Here is a 15933-nt window from a genome sequence, read left to right as displayed (position 1 = left end):
TACTCAGAAGCAGGTAAAATGGCCCTACAAGCTAGTGGATTACATATGCGAACCAATATAGCCTTCTGCCTGGGCCTAATGAGAGTCTCTCCTTCCCTCTCAAGGGGCCCTCATTGTGCATCCCATCATCAAAACATTATCTAGAGAAAAAGAGCAAAAGGGGGAGAAACATCTGGACTACATGAACTTTAATCGGAGAGTGGTCGAATTTTTGATAAAATATTTCAGGCATTCCAGATAGATGTGATAAATGTCTATTATGTTTCATTTTAAATGACCAAAAATATTAAATTATTCCAAACAGTATTGAGCTTCCCTCAAGACAGTACCATTACAGAAAGTAGTCACCAGGTCCCCATTCTGCAGGAGGAAGGACCCTGAAGGAACTTGGTAGCACCACTGAGACCCATCTCCCTTGGGGGTGACTCACAGTCAACCCAGGGCCACACATGAATCTGGGAAGTAATGAGTAGCTCTTTGAATACTCAGTGTCTATTTGATGGCCATGAAATACCATTTTTACACTCTATTAAATTAGATTCATCAGGGAGGCCAGTGTCGTAATGTGTATAGACTCAGTGCTAATCTTCGCTAGAAATATCAGCTTATCTCTTGAGTTATCCCACAGATGTGGAACTGTGCCGTCATTTTCCATTAGTTAGTACTTTTGTCTGTTAAGAACCTTTCTGCCTGTAGCTTAATATTCTCCAAACAATAATGCTTTATGAAAAAGCAGGGGGGAAGAGTTTAATATATTCCTTACTCTAGTTCCCTGATTTTCAGTGAATAGTGTTTTAAATGCTACTTCAAAATGAAATGACAATGAGATCTACTCTTACTTTCTTTTGTCAAAAGAAGTTTAAAAACGTTGCAATGTTGTAGGTTTTGTGGATTTTTCTAAAAAGACTAGTGCTGTTATCCTCCTAGCTTTCAGGGTCATTTTGTACCTAGAGAAACGTATATGTATGTAGTAACAGAAATCTGCCTACCTAGTTATTCAGAGCTTAAAATTCTATGACCCTTAATCTTTTATAGTATGGTGACAAACCTAAAAATAAGAAAAAAAAATATTTCTCAGGAAATGGAAAAGTTACTATCAGAAAGCCATGGCATTTGACTCCGTAGCAAGTGCAGAATGGCTCTCATAAATCCAGATATAAGGTGGACATAGGAACACACAGGTTGTAAGAAACTGCAGCCGGAGGAAGAGGGAGACAGAAGAACTTGAGAGGCCAGCCAAGTGGGACCATTTACCACGCTCGTCAGCAGCCTGACATGAAAGTGCTATTGATCTTTATAATGCTGGGCCATAAAGAATATATTGGATTATCATTTGTGTACTCTGTATTAAGCAGAAATGTTCAAAACAAAATTTGGCCTTTGAACTGATTAAGTTATCTAGAAAAACGTATTTGGAATATTGCATTCCCCCACCGTGCTGGTAACGAAAAGGCTGACTTAGAAGCTGATTATGTTAAAGTGCACTGAACTCGAAGATTGGTTTAGTCAATTCCCATCTGTAATTTGTAGTTACGAGGAGGACTTTTTTCTATGAAGAAGGCTTTTGTGTTATAAGAGAGCTCCAGTGATGGTAGAAACATGACTGAAGGACAGGAACAGTTTGTAATAAGGGAAATATGAAAAATACTCCACTTTACTAGTAGTCAAGAAATACAAAATAAACTGAGAATCTAGTTTTGGTTTTAGCTGAATAGCCTACTTAACACCAGTAATGATCAGTGTTGATCAGTGTAAGAATTCAAAAGCCATTGGGCAGTTTGTATCAGAAACTTTATTTGTTCTTAAGTTTATTTATTTTGAGGTGGAGAGGGGCAGAGAGAGAGGGAGACAGAATCCCAAGCAGGCCCTGCGCTGTCAGTGCAGAGCCCGATGTGGGGCTCAAACGCAAGAACCATGAGATCATGATCTGAGCTAAAGTTGGACGTTTAACTGACTGAGCCACCCGAGCGCCCCTGTATCAGCAACTTTAAAAAATATTCATTCCCCTTTGATTTAGTAATTCCATTACTGGGAATCTATCTTTAAAAAATCATCTATAAGCAGCCAAAAATTTATGCATAAGGATGTTGACTTCAGGAGTATATGACTGCTATAATAATAGATCCCATTTATCAAGCCCTTGTTATGTGCCACACCCTGTGCCAGTATTTACATATATCTTGCCATATAATTTATATAACAAAAATATTGAAAACTATTAAATTGGTCAACAATAGAGGAAAGATGAAATGATGGTATAATGGACTGTTATATACCAATTAAACATGACATACCTAAATATTTTTGACAAGTGGTTATAATAAGTGCTTATAGCAAAATCAGAATATAAAGCCAGATATAGAATAATTATAAATGTATATGTGTGTATGTATCCATACTAATTTTGAACATATATGTATAAATAATTGCAATTATATATGTGTGTGGGTATTGGTTATACACACTTACGTGAAGATCAGAACAAAAATAGACCCAAGTGTTATCAAAATAGCCTTTATATGGTTATCTCAGAGTGATGGGATTATGAGTGAATTTTACTTTTCTTCCCTAAACTGGTCTGTATTCTAAAGAATGACTAAAAATTATAAGAAGGAATGATAAGAGGTTTCCACTTTATGGATTGTGAGCAGTGACGTCCATGCTCCCATTGGTGCCATTGCACAGAATATGCAGAACTGAATTAAATCTATATTGTTTGCTTTTAAATATTTTTCTTTGGCAGTTTTCACTTTTTAGATATACTGTGTATGCCTACCACTGTTCTTGTGTGTCTAATCTCTCTCCCTCTTTTTTTAATAAAGAAAAACATGAACTTCAGCCAAATGACTTGGCCATCTCCAAATCCCTTGAAGCATCTGGTCGGATATATGTCTACCGGAAAGACCTGGCTGACACTTTGGTAAGGACTTTGAGCCTTTTACTTGAAACACAAGTGGCACACTGAAATCATATTTTTTTTGTATGTTTGTAATACATGTTAGAAAAGTACATTGAACCACCCCCTCCCCTGGCCAACAATACACTTGTCAAATAACACTGCTTTTGCAAATCCAAGGCAAGTACAACTTCAGGAATCCTAAACCCTTCTGAAGTCAAACCCTGCTTCTCTCTGGGCCCCTGAAACAAGGGATATGAACGAAGTGACCCTCCTCTTCAACAGAATCTTAATTCTATTTCTTCTTTTTGGGTGGATATGTGGAGATTAGGCTGAGAAATGTACCCTGTGCAGATTTAAGGAGAAAGAGACTCCATATCCTTGTTTCAGTCCATTTGGTGCACTTTGAGTGTACCCTTCCCTGGAAGAAAAGGTAGATTATCAACCTTCCCCATGTAAGGTAGGCTCCTAACAATGGTACTTTGGATGTAGATAGGAGTAAGAATTTGAAGAAACGTAGAACCCACTCTGTAAGTTATTTTCATTTCAAACTTAAGCACATTTATGCCTAAGCAGATGATTTGTCATTATGTTCCTAAAACCCTCAGTGTTATGGTTGCTTTCTGCATGGTAGGATCAGGCCTCGGATCCATCACCCATAAAAGACAGGCTCTGCCAGATTGTGGTGGTATCATCTAGACTCTTGGTCTCAGTCTACTTCAAGGAGCCATCACTAAGCTGGTTCTTTCTAGCTGACTCCTGTTGTATGTATAATTGAGGAATGTATGCACCATATTGGTTAACCAAAACTGCTTATAATAGAAATATTTTATGTGAAATTACCTACAAGTATCAACCTACCATAATATTAATCATAGTCAGTTTTTGCACATAGTACCAGACAGGTGCTGAGTAATTTACATACAGTATCTCATGTAACATTGCCAATAATCCTGTGACATTCAGAGAGGCTGAGTAACTTACTCTCACTTCCTACAGCCAAGGAAGGGAAAGTGCTAGGACTCCAGTTATATTTGGCTCTGAAGCTATTACACATGCCTTTCCTTTGTAGGTGGTGAGGGAGCAAAGGAAAGGAAAACTTTTGTCTTACTAGGGTCTTTCCACTTCTGAGTGTCCTTCAGCAGGTCGCAGGTCCTGTGTCTGTACATGATGTAATTCTGTCAATGAACTGTGACAAACACAATGCTGCACAGCATCCTTGAGTAGATAATGAGATTGGCTTGACTTTAGTCCTCACTGTAAAGGAGGACCATCTACCCTGCGGCTGCTGTGGAGCTCCTGGTGACGAAGGAGACCTACACTCTGTCTCCCATGCCCTTCTTCCTCGTGCTCCCCATAGACTTGGCTGCAGTTCCCTGCCATGCACACCTAGAGCTGTCTCCCACCATGGACCAGAGCCAGCTTCAGAAGAGTGGGAGGCAGGCCTGAGCAATGTCTTAGTGGAATAAGTAGGTGCTCACTCTGAAGTATGTTCCGAGATGAGCCAGGTGCCATCTTGCCCTCAAATGTTTCCCGCCACCACCTCTGTGCACCACCTAAAAATTGCCCTGTCGGAACCCCAGCTTTCAGCATTTTATCCCCAAAAGAGTTCAGTTGAAATGGAATATTATAAGGGTTGGATAACATGTGGAGCCACTAGCATGCACTATATTTACATATTGATTAATTTTCTTGGAGAGCAGGAGTTAGAGCCCTGAATGAGTGGGATAGAGAAATAGACAGTGTTTCTTGGAGAGGGCTGTGGACAGCCTTGGGCAACCAGAGGGCAGTACCAGGGTGAGGGATGCATTTAGGGAGAAAGGAGGAGGAATAAAAAGCCAAATCTCCAAATTAGTATGCCGAGATTTATGTTATTTCCCAGCTCTTGGCTCTCCCTGTGAATGCCTACAGTGTAGCATGGCATCTGGCTGATTCCAGACTAATCAGGCCCTGAGAAAGGTGGGCTTCCCTCTCTCAGCACCTCAGTATTTGCATGCATTTTCTCAGTCCGCCCTCATCAAGTACCACGCTGTGTCCCGCTCTGGCCTACGGGCACAATTTGAACCTTGACCTACTCTGAAGAGAATCACATCTGTGGAAAAGCTCTCTGAAAGTCGTTTGTCATTTGGTTTTTTTTCAAATTAGGAAACCTTTTCATAACAGTAAACCTTGTAAAATGCCAATAATTTTGTAGTTTTTAAATAGGAATTAATGTTTATAATCTGAATTCCCTTCGTCCTGTCATGTCCTTAAATTTTGCAAAGTCCCATTCTTTTTTTTCCCAAGTCATTAACAATTTTAACATCATTAGCTATTCAAATTGTGTGTTTTTTTTAAGTAAACTCTAACCCCAACATGGGGCTCAAACTCACGACCCTGATGAGATCACATGTCCTACTGACTGAGCCGGCCAAGATGCCCCTGGAGAATTTACATTTTAATTAGAAAATATCAAATATTTTGAAAAGATGCCAAATAACTTTTAATAAATTTAACAGTGTCCAAAGATTTAAAGTTGTGGTAGCATTTAATAATTTCATGCCAGATTTTAAGGAAATAGTATTACCAGACTCATACCTATTTGTGTAGGGAAAGCAATAGATCCTTAAAATAATCATCTACCATGGGGTGTAAATGAAGTAACATTTATTTTTTTATTTCTTGTTTAAATTTGTATCGCTTTCCACAGGCATTTTAATAAAACTTGTAAATGTGTGTCTGGGATGAGGCTTGTTAAACATATTTCCTGTAAAAGCCATGTCTGTCTTTATTGAAGTGCACCATGACATTTCTTTTGTTTGTTTTTATACTAACCTGCTGGCACATTAATTCTTACCAGAAGCCAAAGTGATTTCAGGGCTTTCGCTTTCATTATGCTGTCTGCTGGGGCAGTGTTTTATAATCAGATTTGTAGATGCGCGCGCATGTGCGTGTGTGCGCGTGTGTGTGTATGTGTGTATGTGTGTGTGTCAGGGGGGAGGGGCAGGCTAACTCAGTGAAGTATCATTGATCACATTCTACCGTTTCCAAGGCTGTTTCCCAATTTGGTTGCATCTTACCAAAGATGAACAGACTAGGGAAAATATTAAGTGTACCCAGACAAGATGCCTTTCCTAATCTGGGTTTCTAGTGCCTTTCTGTGGCCAGCCAGTTCAGTGCCAAACATTTGGGAATTGCTGAGGGTCCTTTTGCTTCTGTCTGTTGGTTTAGAACCCATTTGCAGAAAATGAGGAATCACAGCAAAGGTCGATGAGGATTTTGGGAATGAACACTTGGGATCTTGCTCTGGAATTAATGAATTTTGATTGGAGTCTCTTCAATTCAATCCATGAGGTAAGTGAGTAGTGAAAAGATAAAATAAATGGTAGTTTTATTTCACTGTGAATTCTTCTTCAGGGAATATTTGTGTGTGGCTAAGTTTTAAGAAGATCCATCATCTGGTGATGCAGTTATGCTTAGGATACCATAGCCCAGAGATATTTGGGGACTTTAAATATATTGAAAGACTGACAGAAACCTAGGAAAATCAGAATACATGATCGTGCTTTATTTGTTCCTTATATAACCATACATGTACTGTAGTATAAATATGCTATGTTTTTATATGTATGGATATATATGTATTTTCATGTTTATGAAGCTCTAGGGGGTTGAAGAGCCATTTTACATTTGATGACTTTAATACTGATCCTTTTATTTTTTCTGTAAAGTTGACTGTATGTATACAAGAACCATATTTATGTACTTACCTACATACACATACAGCCATTCTTTTACTCAAAAACATTCTATAAATTTAGATTATGCTACAGGACATAAAGTACTTTCTTGAAAACTTTGAGATATATTTCAAATTTTTATGTTCATCAACCCTCCCTTTAAAAGACAGCTTAAACATTTATAAAATAGTAGGGGCAAAATGCTACTGACAATTAAGGAATAAATGTAGCCAGTGGAAAAGGCTCACAGGAATCAAGAGATGAAAAATGAGACAGCCCTCTGCAACCATATGTTGCATTTGCTTTGCCATGTAGTAAAATGTTCCATTACAAAACAGCCTTTCCTTCTGAGGAAACTAGCGCAACTTGAGGACTTGAGCTTCACTTTCATTTTGGAATGTCTTTTAAATGTCTTCATATTTTCTCGTTAAAAACAATTCCAACATTATTGTAATCTAAATTTTATTTTGCGCGCGCGCGAGAGAGAGAACGTGCACCTGTACACGCGCGTGAGCAGGGGAGGGGCAGAGAGAGAGAGAGGGAGACAGAGAATCAATCTCAAGCAGGCTCCACACGTCAGTGCAGAGCCTGATGCAGGGCTCGAACCCACAAACTGTGAGACCATAACCTGAGCCAAAATCAAGAGTCAGGCACTTAACTGATTGAGCCACCAGGTGCCCCTATAATTTAAGTTTGAGCAAGTAGTGAACTCATTCAAGCTAAATGATTTGTGCCTTTGGAAATGTTAATAGAATAGGACATGTCCCTGCTTGTACTGCTTACTCAGTGTGAGAACTGGCGTTACTTCTGCAAAACACACAGTGCAGACGCACCCCTGTTCCTCTCTGCATCCCTGTACCTTTCCCTGCAGGGAAATCTCCCTGTTCCTCTGCACATGGTCAGTCTCTATAAATAGTTGCTGGTTTTACTCAATTTTGTAAATTTTGGACGTTGCCGTAATCTTATCATTCTCTTTCTGTTTATGATTTTACTATATCTTATATCCGTGGTTCTCAAAGAGTGGGTACCCAGACCAACATCATCAGCCCCACCTGGGAACTTGTTATAAATGCAGGGTTTTGGCCCTACCACAGACATACTGGATCAGAAAATTTAGAGGATGGGCCCAACCATCTGCTTTAACAGACCTCTAGGTGTCTGATTCACACTAAAATTTGAGAACCTTGTCAGAAGACTCTACCTGTGAGAGTTTAATGTGCATCTTAACAGATACTAGTGGCAAACATTTCCCTTGTTTTTGCCGATAGAGCAAGTTCAGGAAGTTTGGATTTGATTCAGCCTATGATTTAAACTTTAGAACTTACTAGATTTTCATGTAAAAAGGCATCATCTGCACATTCTAAAAATAACATTTATGGGCAGATTCCAGGTGAACATTTTTTAATAAGATCTCTCTAAAACTACGTTGTTGATCTCTCTAAAACTCCGTTGTTTCAAATTGAATATATTGTTATTGTTCTCAAGACCTGTGATGCTGTGCGAGCTGCTACCTGAAGTAGCTCTGAAAAATGAACTAACTTTTGTATCAACTTGTGTTTATGCTAAAAATAAATGCTGGTACAAATCTGTCTTTCAGCAAGAGCTGATCTACTTCACGTTCAGCCGACAAGGAAGCGGGGAGCACACCGTGAACCTCAGCCTTCTGCTTCAGAGATGCAATGAAGTCCAGCTGTGGGTGGCCACGGAAATTCTGCTCTGCGGCCAGCTGGGCAAGCGAGTGCAGCTGGTGAAGAAATTCATCAAAATCGCTGCGCAGTGAGTTCTGGCGCTGAAAAGCATAATTCCTCTCGTCTCCTTGAGAGAGTACATTTTTTTCCTTGTGATGATAAGAAGGGTTAGGAGGTAAACGTATAATACTGAGTTAAGTGACCAAATGATGGAAAAGGTCTCTTCTTGAATATTTATGTCTTTGCATTTGAAGTATTCCTGCTGTACAGTGTCAAAACACCGGCCTAAAGCAGTCTGCTCTGTGCTGCAGGATGATTAAGCAGGCAGCGCAGCGCCCACATGCTCCATCCTGGGGCAACGGGGAAGGTGTTGTGAGCAGGGAGAATCATTGCAAATGAGGTGCATTTGAGGATTCTGCTCTTGACTGCTTGATGCCCACGGTGTGAACTTGGCGAACTCTTTAGCAGGCCCTGCACTGGTCAGTCCCAGCTGACCTCTGAGCCACACCCCCTGGGTGCAGCCACTGTGAATGGCTGTCTATCCCATACACACCATCCTCCAAACCTGGACATGTGTTGTTGGCTCAGCCAGAATGACCCCTTCCACCCTACAAATGGCTGCCATTCCTAAGACCTAGGTCAAATGTTGCTTCCTTCCTGAAGTCATCTCTGACTTTCAAATGCAGGATCAGCCATTCCCTATCCCACTCTCCCTCACACACATGCTTTTTCGCGTTTAGCTTCTTTATTATATTTTTTAACTTCTGTGTTTAGGTAGAATCCCTTCACTTGGCTGGGTTAGCCTCCAGAGGGCAGGGACCATTGCTAAGCAAACATTGTACCTGAGATGTCTGGTGCAGAGCTTGGTAAATAGCAGTGACTCAGTAAAGGTTAGTTGAATGACATTTGAGTAACTTGCTGGGAGCATCTCTTCAAATACCAGGTTCGTATCTTGAGATTGCTCTTGAGGCAGCTTCCAACAGAAGTAGGCAGCATGAATCAGAATCTTGCCCAGTTCCCTCTGCCTCCCATCTTCTTTCTCCTTTGTCTCCCAAAATAGTTTTTACATCACACCGTTTTGGAGTATATGTCCATGTAATGCGTTCAGGAACTATATATTGATCATTCATTACATGTGCAGATCCATGCTGCACTGACCCTGTGCACAATCCCTGGCTTCGAGGAGTCTGCAATGTGCTGGAAAGGATGCTTTGATGATTAAAATGGCGAATGTGCAGAAGAGAAGGGGGGGTGCCCTGTTCCAAGATCAAGTTCTGTTGGGGGCCTTAGAGGAAGGGAAGCTCTTAGGCCAACAATGTGGAAAAGGAGGATTGGAAAAACATTCATGAAGAAAGTAGCATTCAAGTCTGTATTTGAAATCTGGGTGAACTGGACAGATAAGATTCCAATAGTTCACACTCTCCATGGAGGTGAACCTCACTGGAAGAGGGTGTTAGAGGGGCTCACTGGAGGCAGACCACATATGGTCAAGGAAAGGAACCTCATCCACTTTGGCCAGAGTGGAGGGGTATTTGTAAGAAAGGTGTGGGAGAGCAGGAGGTTGATCTGCAAAGGAAGATAAAACCAAATTGTGAAGGATGTTGAATTTCAGGTCAAAGAGTTTGGACTGAATTGAGAAGACAGGGATTCATTACCAAGTGTCTGTGCAAGAGACCCATACATAGGAGCAGAGCTGTCCCCCAGGAAGGTTGATCTGGAAGTAGCACATAGACTGAACTGTAGGCAAAGAGACCCCACAGGCATGATATTTTGTTTACCTAGCAAGAGATGATGGAAGTACCTAACCTGGTGTTTGGTGTTACTGAGAATGGGAGGAGAGAGAAATAACAGAGACGCCTACATCTTGGATGGTTTTTATGGTGAATGTTCCTTTTTTTGATTTGGCCAGTGCATTCCAAACAGCCTGTGCAATTCATAAAGGTGAGGCTCTTTTGGATCAAAAGCTTTCTTATAAATGCCAGTTACTTGGAGAAACGGGATGTTAATGTCCCAAGGAGTAAAATGACACCACACAGCTTAGTTCCAGTATAAGATTATATCTATCCTCAGGGAAATGAAATATATTCACATCTTCTCCTTATGGCCCCATGCTCTTGAATTATTTACTGTACTGGTCTCTCTGTCCCCAGCCCATGGAATAGAATGCCAACAGAAACATAAAGTTAAATTCCTCATAATCACACTAGTAGGAATAACCAAGGGAAAACAGTAATTTCCATGATCATGAAGTGTCTCCTCTGCCTAAGGCATCTATTTGCATATTCATGTTTCCCTTCCTTCTCACCAACCCCATCCCCCACCTCTGTGGTTTGAGTGGAGTTTATTTCCTCACACAGACAAAGGAATGTTTGCTAAACTGGAATGTTTCAGTGTCAGTCTGTTCTTATCATGGAATGAATGAACCTGGGTAACAAAGAATTCCAGACTGGATTGGTATCCAACGTTGGTACTGTATCAATTTGTCTTCTAGAGAAATCATTTTTTTCTACTTACAGGTTCAGACATTAGTTATATGTGCTTTTTTTAAAATTATTATTGTAAGGATGACTTAAAAAGAAGACAATTGTTTATGGGAGCTAAAGATAAAAAGATGAGAATTCTATCTAAGATTGCAGATAGATAAATGGTGTTGAATAAAATGAGGAATAATAAACCTTTTTATAATGAATAACGATAAAACCATTTCCCCCAAGAGTCTTGTTTTCAACTCCAGAAAGTGCTGTGTGAAAAGCTGCCTGTCTACAAGGCTTTCCGGTGACGGGCAGAATATAAAAATGAAATACGTACATACTCAAGCCATAAGGAACTTAATGTCTAGTGAGGAATCACAGAACCGTGGAGCCTGGGAATGTGAGAGGACCTGGGAGTAAGCAAGAGCCTCCAGCTGACGTGCTGTGATGTAGGGGCTGGAGAGTTCTTGCTGACCACAGGAGCCTCTCACCTCAAATCATCACTTCAAGAGATGAGCTGACTGAAAAAGAAGGGGGTATGCCTGGCTAACTCAGTTGATAGAGCATACTCTTGATCTCTTGATCTCAGGGTTGTAAGTTTGAGCCCCACATTGGATGTAGAGATTACTTAAATCTTTAAAAAGCGAGAGAGAGGAATGGAGCTGACTCAAGTCTGTCCTGGCTGGTGTGAACTTTCCAGGGGTGTGATGAAACAGAAAGGGTAGACTGAGGGAAGTGGATGACAGAAGGGAAGCAGAGTCAAAGTATTGATGCCTTTAGTCACCAATGATTTACAAAAACAGGTGGATTTCTAAATCATTGACCAGAAGGTATCTTTATTTGTTTATCATGGAATATACCAAATAGCGTTCACCCAGGAGAATGGTGGCAGAAACCAGATGAAGTGACCAATCAGACTGAGTCTTGAGTCCTCTTGCCTCCCCTATAACTGCAGGCACTGGGCCCATGGAGACCCAGCAGTGGGGGGTCCTGCAGGACTGTGTCCACCCCACATATTCTGGACCCTAGGTATGGAGACAGCAGCACCTTTCCAGGTTCCACAATTAATGGGGATAGAACTTCGAAATGCTCCCCGATTGACCTTCTCTGCCCTGGAGCCCAGGCACAGCTATATTGGGCAGTATCTAGCCCATGGGGCTGGGACTAGGAGCAGGCCACTTAGGGAGGACCTGCCAGGGCACAGGCAGCTGTGTATGTGCCCCACATACACAACCCCGTGGGGGTCCTGCCACAACCCCAAGCATTCTTCTGGTTCTAAACTAGATACTTTTATACCCAGTCTGTGTCACTGGAAAGCAGTACAGTTTCTGGGGACAGTTTTTACCAGAACCTTTAAGTTCAAGGATAGCTTTTGACCACTCATGTAATGACTGGAGGTCTAACTTAATTAAAAGAACGATAGGTGGGTGATGGGTATTGAGGAGGGCACCTTTTGGGATGAGCACTGGGTGTTGTATGGAAACCAATTTGACAATAAATTTCATATATTGAAAAAAAAAAAAGAACGATAGATAGGGGCACCTGGGAGGCTCAGTTGGTTAAGCATCCAACTCTTGATTTCAGTGAGGTCATGAAATCAAGCCCTGCATCAGGCTCAACACAGAACTTGGAGCCTGCTTAGGATTCTCTCTCCCCTCTCTCTCCACCCTTCTCCTGCCTGTGCACATGCTCTCTCTCTGTCTCTCAAAACAAAAACAACAACAGCAACAACAACAACAAAAAACCTATAAATACAGTTGAAAATTTTATACACAGGGATACTCATTGTTGCGTTCTGTATTGAATTGAGAATAACTTAAATGTCAATAATAGGGCAATAAGTAAACACATCATGAAAAAATTTTTGATGAAGTTATAGAACCATTGATGATAGGGAAGAATTCATAATATATACTGTATCAGAGTATAATTGAAGAAGCCGGATACAGAGTTATATATACACTGTTCCCAAGTTCCATCTAAGATATTGGTGAAGATGTGATGGGAGAGACAGCATCTGGTACAAGCTAAGTTATTATACACCAGGTAGTTTTTATGCACTGGCTCACTGTTGAGCATTTTCATATTTCTTCATATTTATCAAATCAGAGTGATTTCTTAATTTTAAAAACTAGTCTCAGAGAAGTGTTTTTTTAATGCACCCCAGAAAAAGGAGTGTCCGCAACTCGCAGGCTGTCCTGGCTGAACTGGGAGACCAAGCCCCCTCTGGGGGTTTTGAGAGTTAGTGGAATTTTAACCAATTAGGTTGAAGGGCATGACTGACGTTATGCAGAACAGATAAGCTTACAGAGTGAATGGAGCTCAATGTGATTTTATTTTGTGTTTTTTTCCTCCTTTTTTTTCTCTAAATGAGAAATGTGGGACAGTATCCCCCATGATACATGCCATGTTTTATATAGATATGTAATACAGTAGCTATTTTGTTGATAGCAAGGAAAATGCATCTGAATGTCATGGGAGGGGAAGCTTGGACCACTGAGGTGGGAGGGGCTTGTCTGTCAAAACATAAAGACAGCATCCTGATTAAAGAGATGGGCAAGAGAGCTGTTATAATGAGAGTTTGCTATATATAAAGAAACACGAATTCATGAGTTTTCAGTTGAAATTTTAAATGCGTCATCCAAAATAGATATTTTAAAAGGAGGAATCTTTTGAGGCATCTAGGGGGTGTCAGGAGCACAGATCTTTCCCTAGAGGTAAGGATAAGCCCAAGCATTTGGAATCTGTCCCCTGTGTTAGGAACAGTGGAGGGGATACCACTCCCCATCCATAGGGGCGGTCAATGTGTGTTGGCCATGGGGCAGAGTTCAGCCCTGCCCTGGACATTGAACTCTGTGGCCTAGGACAGTCTTTTGGGCTTTATCTTTTGTGGCCTTCTGGCAAAAGCACGTTGCTCCAAGTACCTTGTACTTTCTTTTATTCCGTAGCTGCAAAGCCCAGAGAAACCTGAATTCTTTCTTTGCTATTGTGATGGGTCTCAACACTGCTTCTGTGAGTCGGCTGTCGCAGACCTGGGAGGTGAGCCTTGGGGGCCCACATGAAAGGGGGAAGTGGGATAGGGACAAATAAAACTGAAGGGGAAACATGCCAACAAAAGGCCTTTATTTAAAATACATTGACTTAAATGGTTTAAATGAGGTTAAGTACCACTCAAAAAAAATGTTAAAAATGAATGTGTCAAGTAGAACTATTTTGATCACATGGTCTTCAGGATGGTTCTATTATATATATAATAGAACATAAATTGTACACACATGCATATTTGTTTTCTGCCCTGCTGCCATGATAGTGTGGTTACAGTCCCATGCTAGTCCTTTCAAAGTGATGACATACGTCCAGAGCAGATTTGTTGAGATGCTAATGAATTTAAGCGTCTGGTCCTTTCTCTTGCATTGCCCCTGGCATTGTGTTCAGTGGAGAATGTGTATCTTTGTAAAATTTGCAGACATAAAGTAATTTTGTATTCTTTTTTCCAGAGAGGGGCCCGCAAAGTAGTATGTTTCAGGCTTCACAAGTCAGGGCTCTGCCTCTGTCAGTGTTGCGTGATAATGGCCATTCTGGTTCTAAGGTGGAGAGGCCCACTCAAGTTAGTCCAAGTTCTGAACCGCAGACTATAATGGGCCTATGAGAAAAGAACTGAAACCGAGATGCCCCTAAATGTGTCTAGGCACGGATACAGGGCTCTCAGCCTCTCCCCGGGCCCCATCACCTTATTTTTGGACTTTTGTTTCTTTCTCTGCCTCTCTGTTCCCTGCTGACTGGCTACCGCACTGCATGCACCTTTTCTCTCCCTCATCTTTTTCTCTTTAACCATTCAGGCTTCTTTCTCCCTTATGACCCTGAGCTCCATGTGACTCCTGTGGTCTCAGTTTCTCTCCAGCCCTCTCTGATTCAGCTCCTGTCACTACTCCATTCTGATGGTCCCCTGATTCAAACTCCTACAACCTAGGCCAGCTAGCTTTTTCTTACGTTAGATCTCAACTCAGAGCTCTGAATAACGGGGATTCACTGTCTTTGCTTCAGGGGCCATACTTCATTGGAATGCATGGTGGTGACCTGAGGGTCAGGGTCACCACCCCTTAAAGGAGTGCAAAAGAAAAGAAACGAAAGGCCTGCCTTCCCTGGTTAAGCAAACACGACCTGCACACACATTGTGAGATGAAAGGAGATGGCTAACAAAGGCCACAGTCAATCAGAGCAGGAGGGAAAAGGCCAGCAAGGGTCAGAAGAAAGTGGAATTTGAATTAAACCTGGAAAGAAGCTTTGATTTGCAGAAATTGAGAGGAGAAATAATTAAGTTCCAACAGCATGCGTTTCATGCACATGTTGACTGCCTACCATGTACAGGGCACTCATCAGTGCCGTGGCTGGTAGATAATGGGCCGGGCAAACGAGAAGAAGGTCTTGGACCGGCTCCACTTGGACCACAGAAGGGCAAGTGGGGACTCACAGCAAACCATGCAGCTAGAAAGGGGCAGAGTCGGAATTCAAATTCAGACTAACTGACTACTAAGTCAGTATGGAAGGTATCCAGTATTTCCCTTAATCGTGTCAGAGCTAGGCTGGAAAATCCCAGGTGCTTCTTGCTTGGGCCCAAATTTTTATTTGGGAGGATGGCATATGTTTCTACCCTCTATGATGTTGATGTGGTTGCTCTTCACTCTTCAGTAGTTCCTTCCCACTGACGTGCAGGCTTCATCACTTAGGGTTTTTATGGCCTTTCACCATTTAGCCCTCTGCTGTGAAACACAGTTCTATCATTTAGACAAAAAATGTCAGCCAATATTATTTCCCACTCAGCAAGACTCTATAAGAAGACCAGAGCATTCGCCGAAGGTGGGATATGGAGCTGAAATTCAAGTTTGTATTAAAAAATCACCCGTGTGTGGAATGTGTGACCAGCTAGATTCCTGAGTCATGTAGCTGTGCATTATTTTAAACTGTCTTGAGCAACATTCCCAAGGAATGTCACATTAAGGAATGATGAAGATTGCCTAGTGAGAAGCAAGTGGCGTAGAATCAAATGATAGAGGTATTTATGCTCAGAAATGGGACACATGCCAGCACAGCTTAGGAAAAGTTCCCCCTAGTGCCTCTGAAAATAACTGACTTCTTTGACCTTTTCCTTTTTGTATTTT

General features: G+C 41.3%; 1 protein-coding gene across 1 annotated transcript in view; it reads left to right on the top strand.

Moving 5' to 3' along the window:
- The window catches only part of RAPGEF5 (Rap guanine nucleotide exchange factor 5), a 73744-nt gene that overhangs the window by 37532 nt on the left and 20279 nt on the right, over positions 1–15933 (top strand). The window contains exons 8-11 of the mRNA XM_047097277.1: positions 2823–2920; positions 6107–6229; positions 8213–8391; positions 13723–13813. Of these exons, the coding sequence (XP_046953233.1) occupies positions 2823–2920; positions 6107–6229; positions 8213–8391; positions 13723–13813 (491 nt within the window). The remainder of the gene's footprint in view (positions 1–2822; positions 2921–6106; positions 6230–8212; positions 8392–13722; positions 13814–15933) is intronic.

This window comes from Lynx rufus, unplaced genomic scaffold, assembly GCF_022079265.1.
Source record: "Lynx rufus isolate CCGP_SWC_20201006 ecotype Redwood Valley unplaced genomic scaffold, mLynRuf1.p SCAF_4, whole genome shotgun sequence".
NCBI lineage: Eukaryota > Metazoa > Chordata > Mammalia > Carnivora > Felidae > Lynx > Lynx rufus.
The sequence above is the reverse complement of the archived record's forward strand: the minus strand, read 5'-3'. Positions and strand labels throughout refer to the sequence as shown.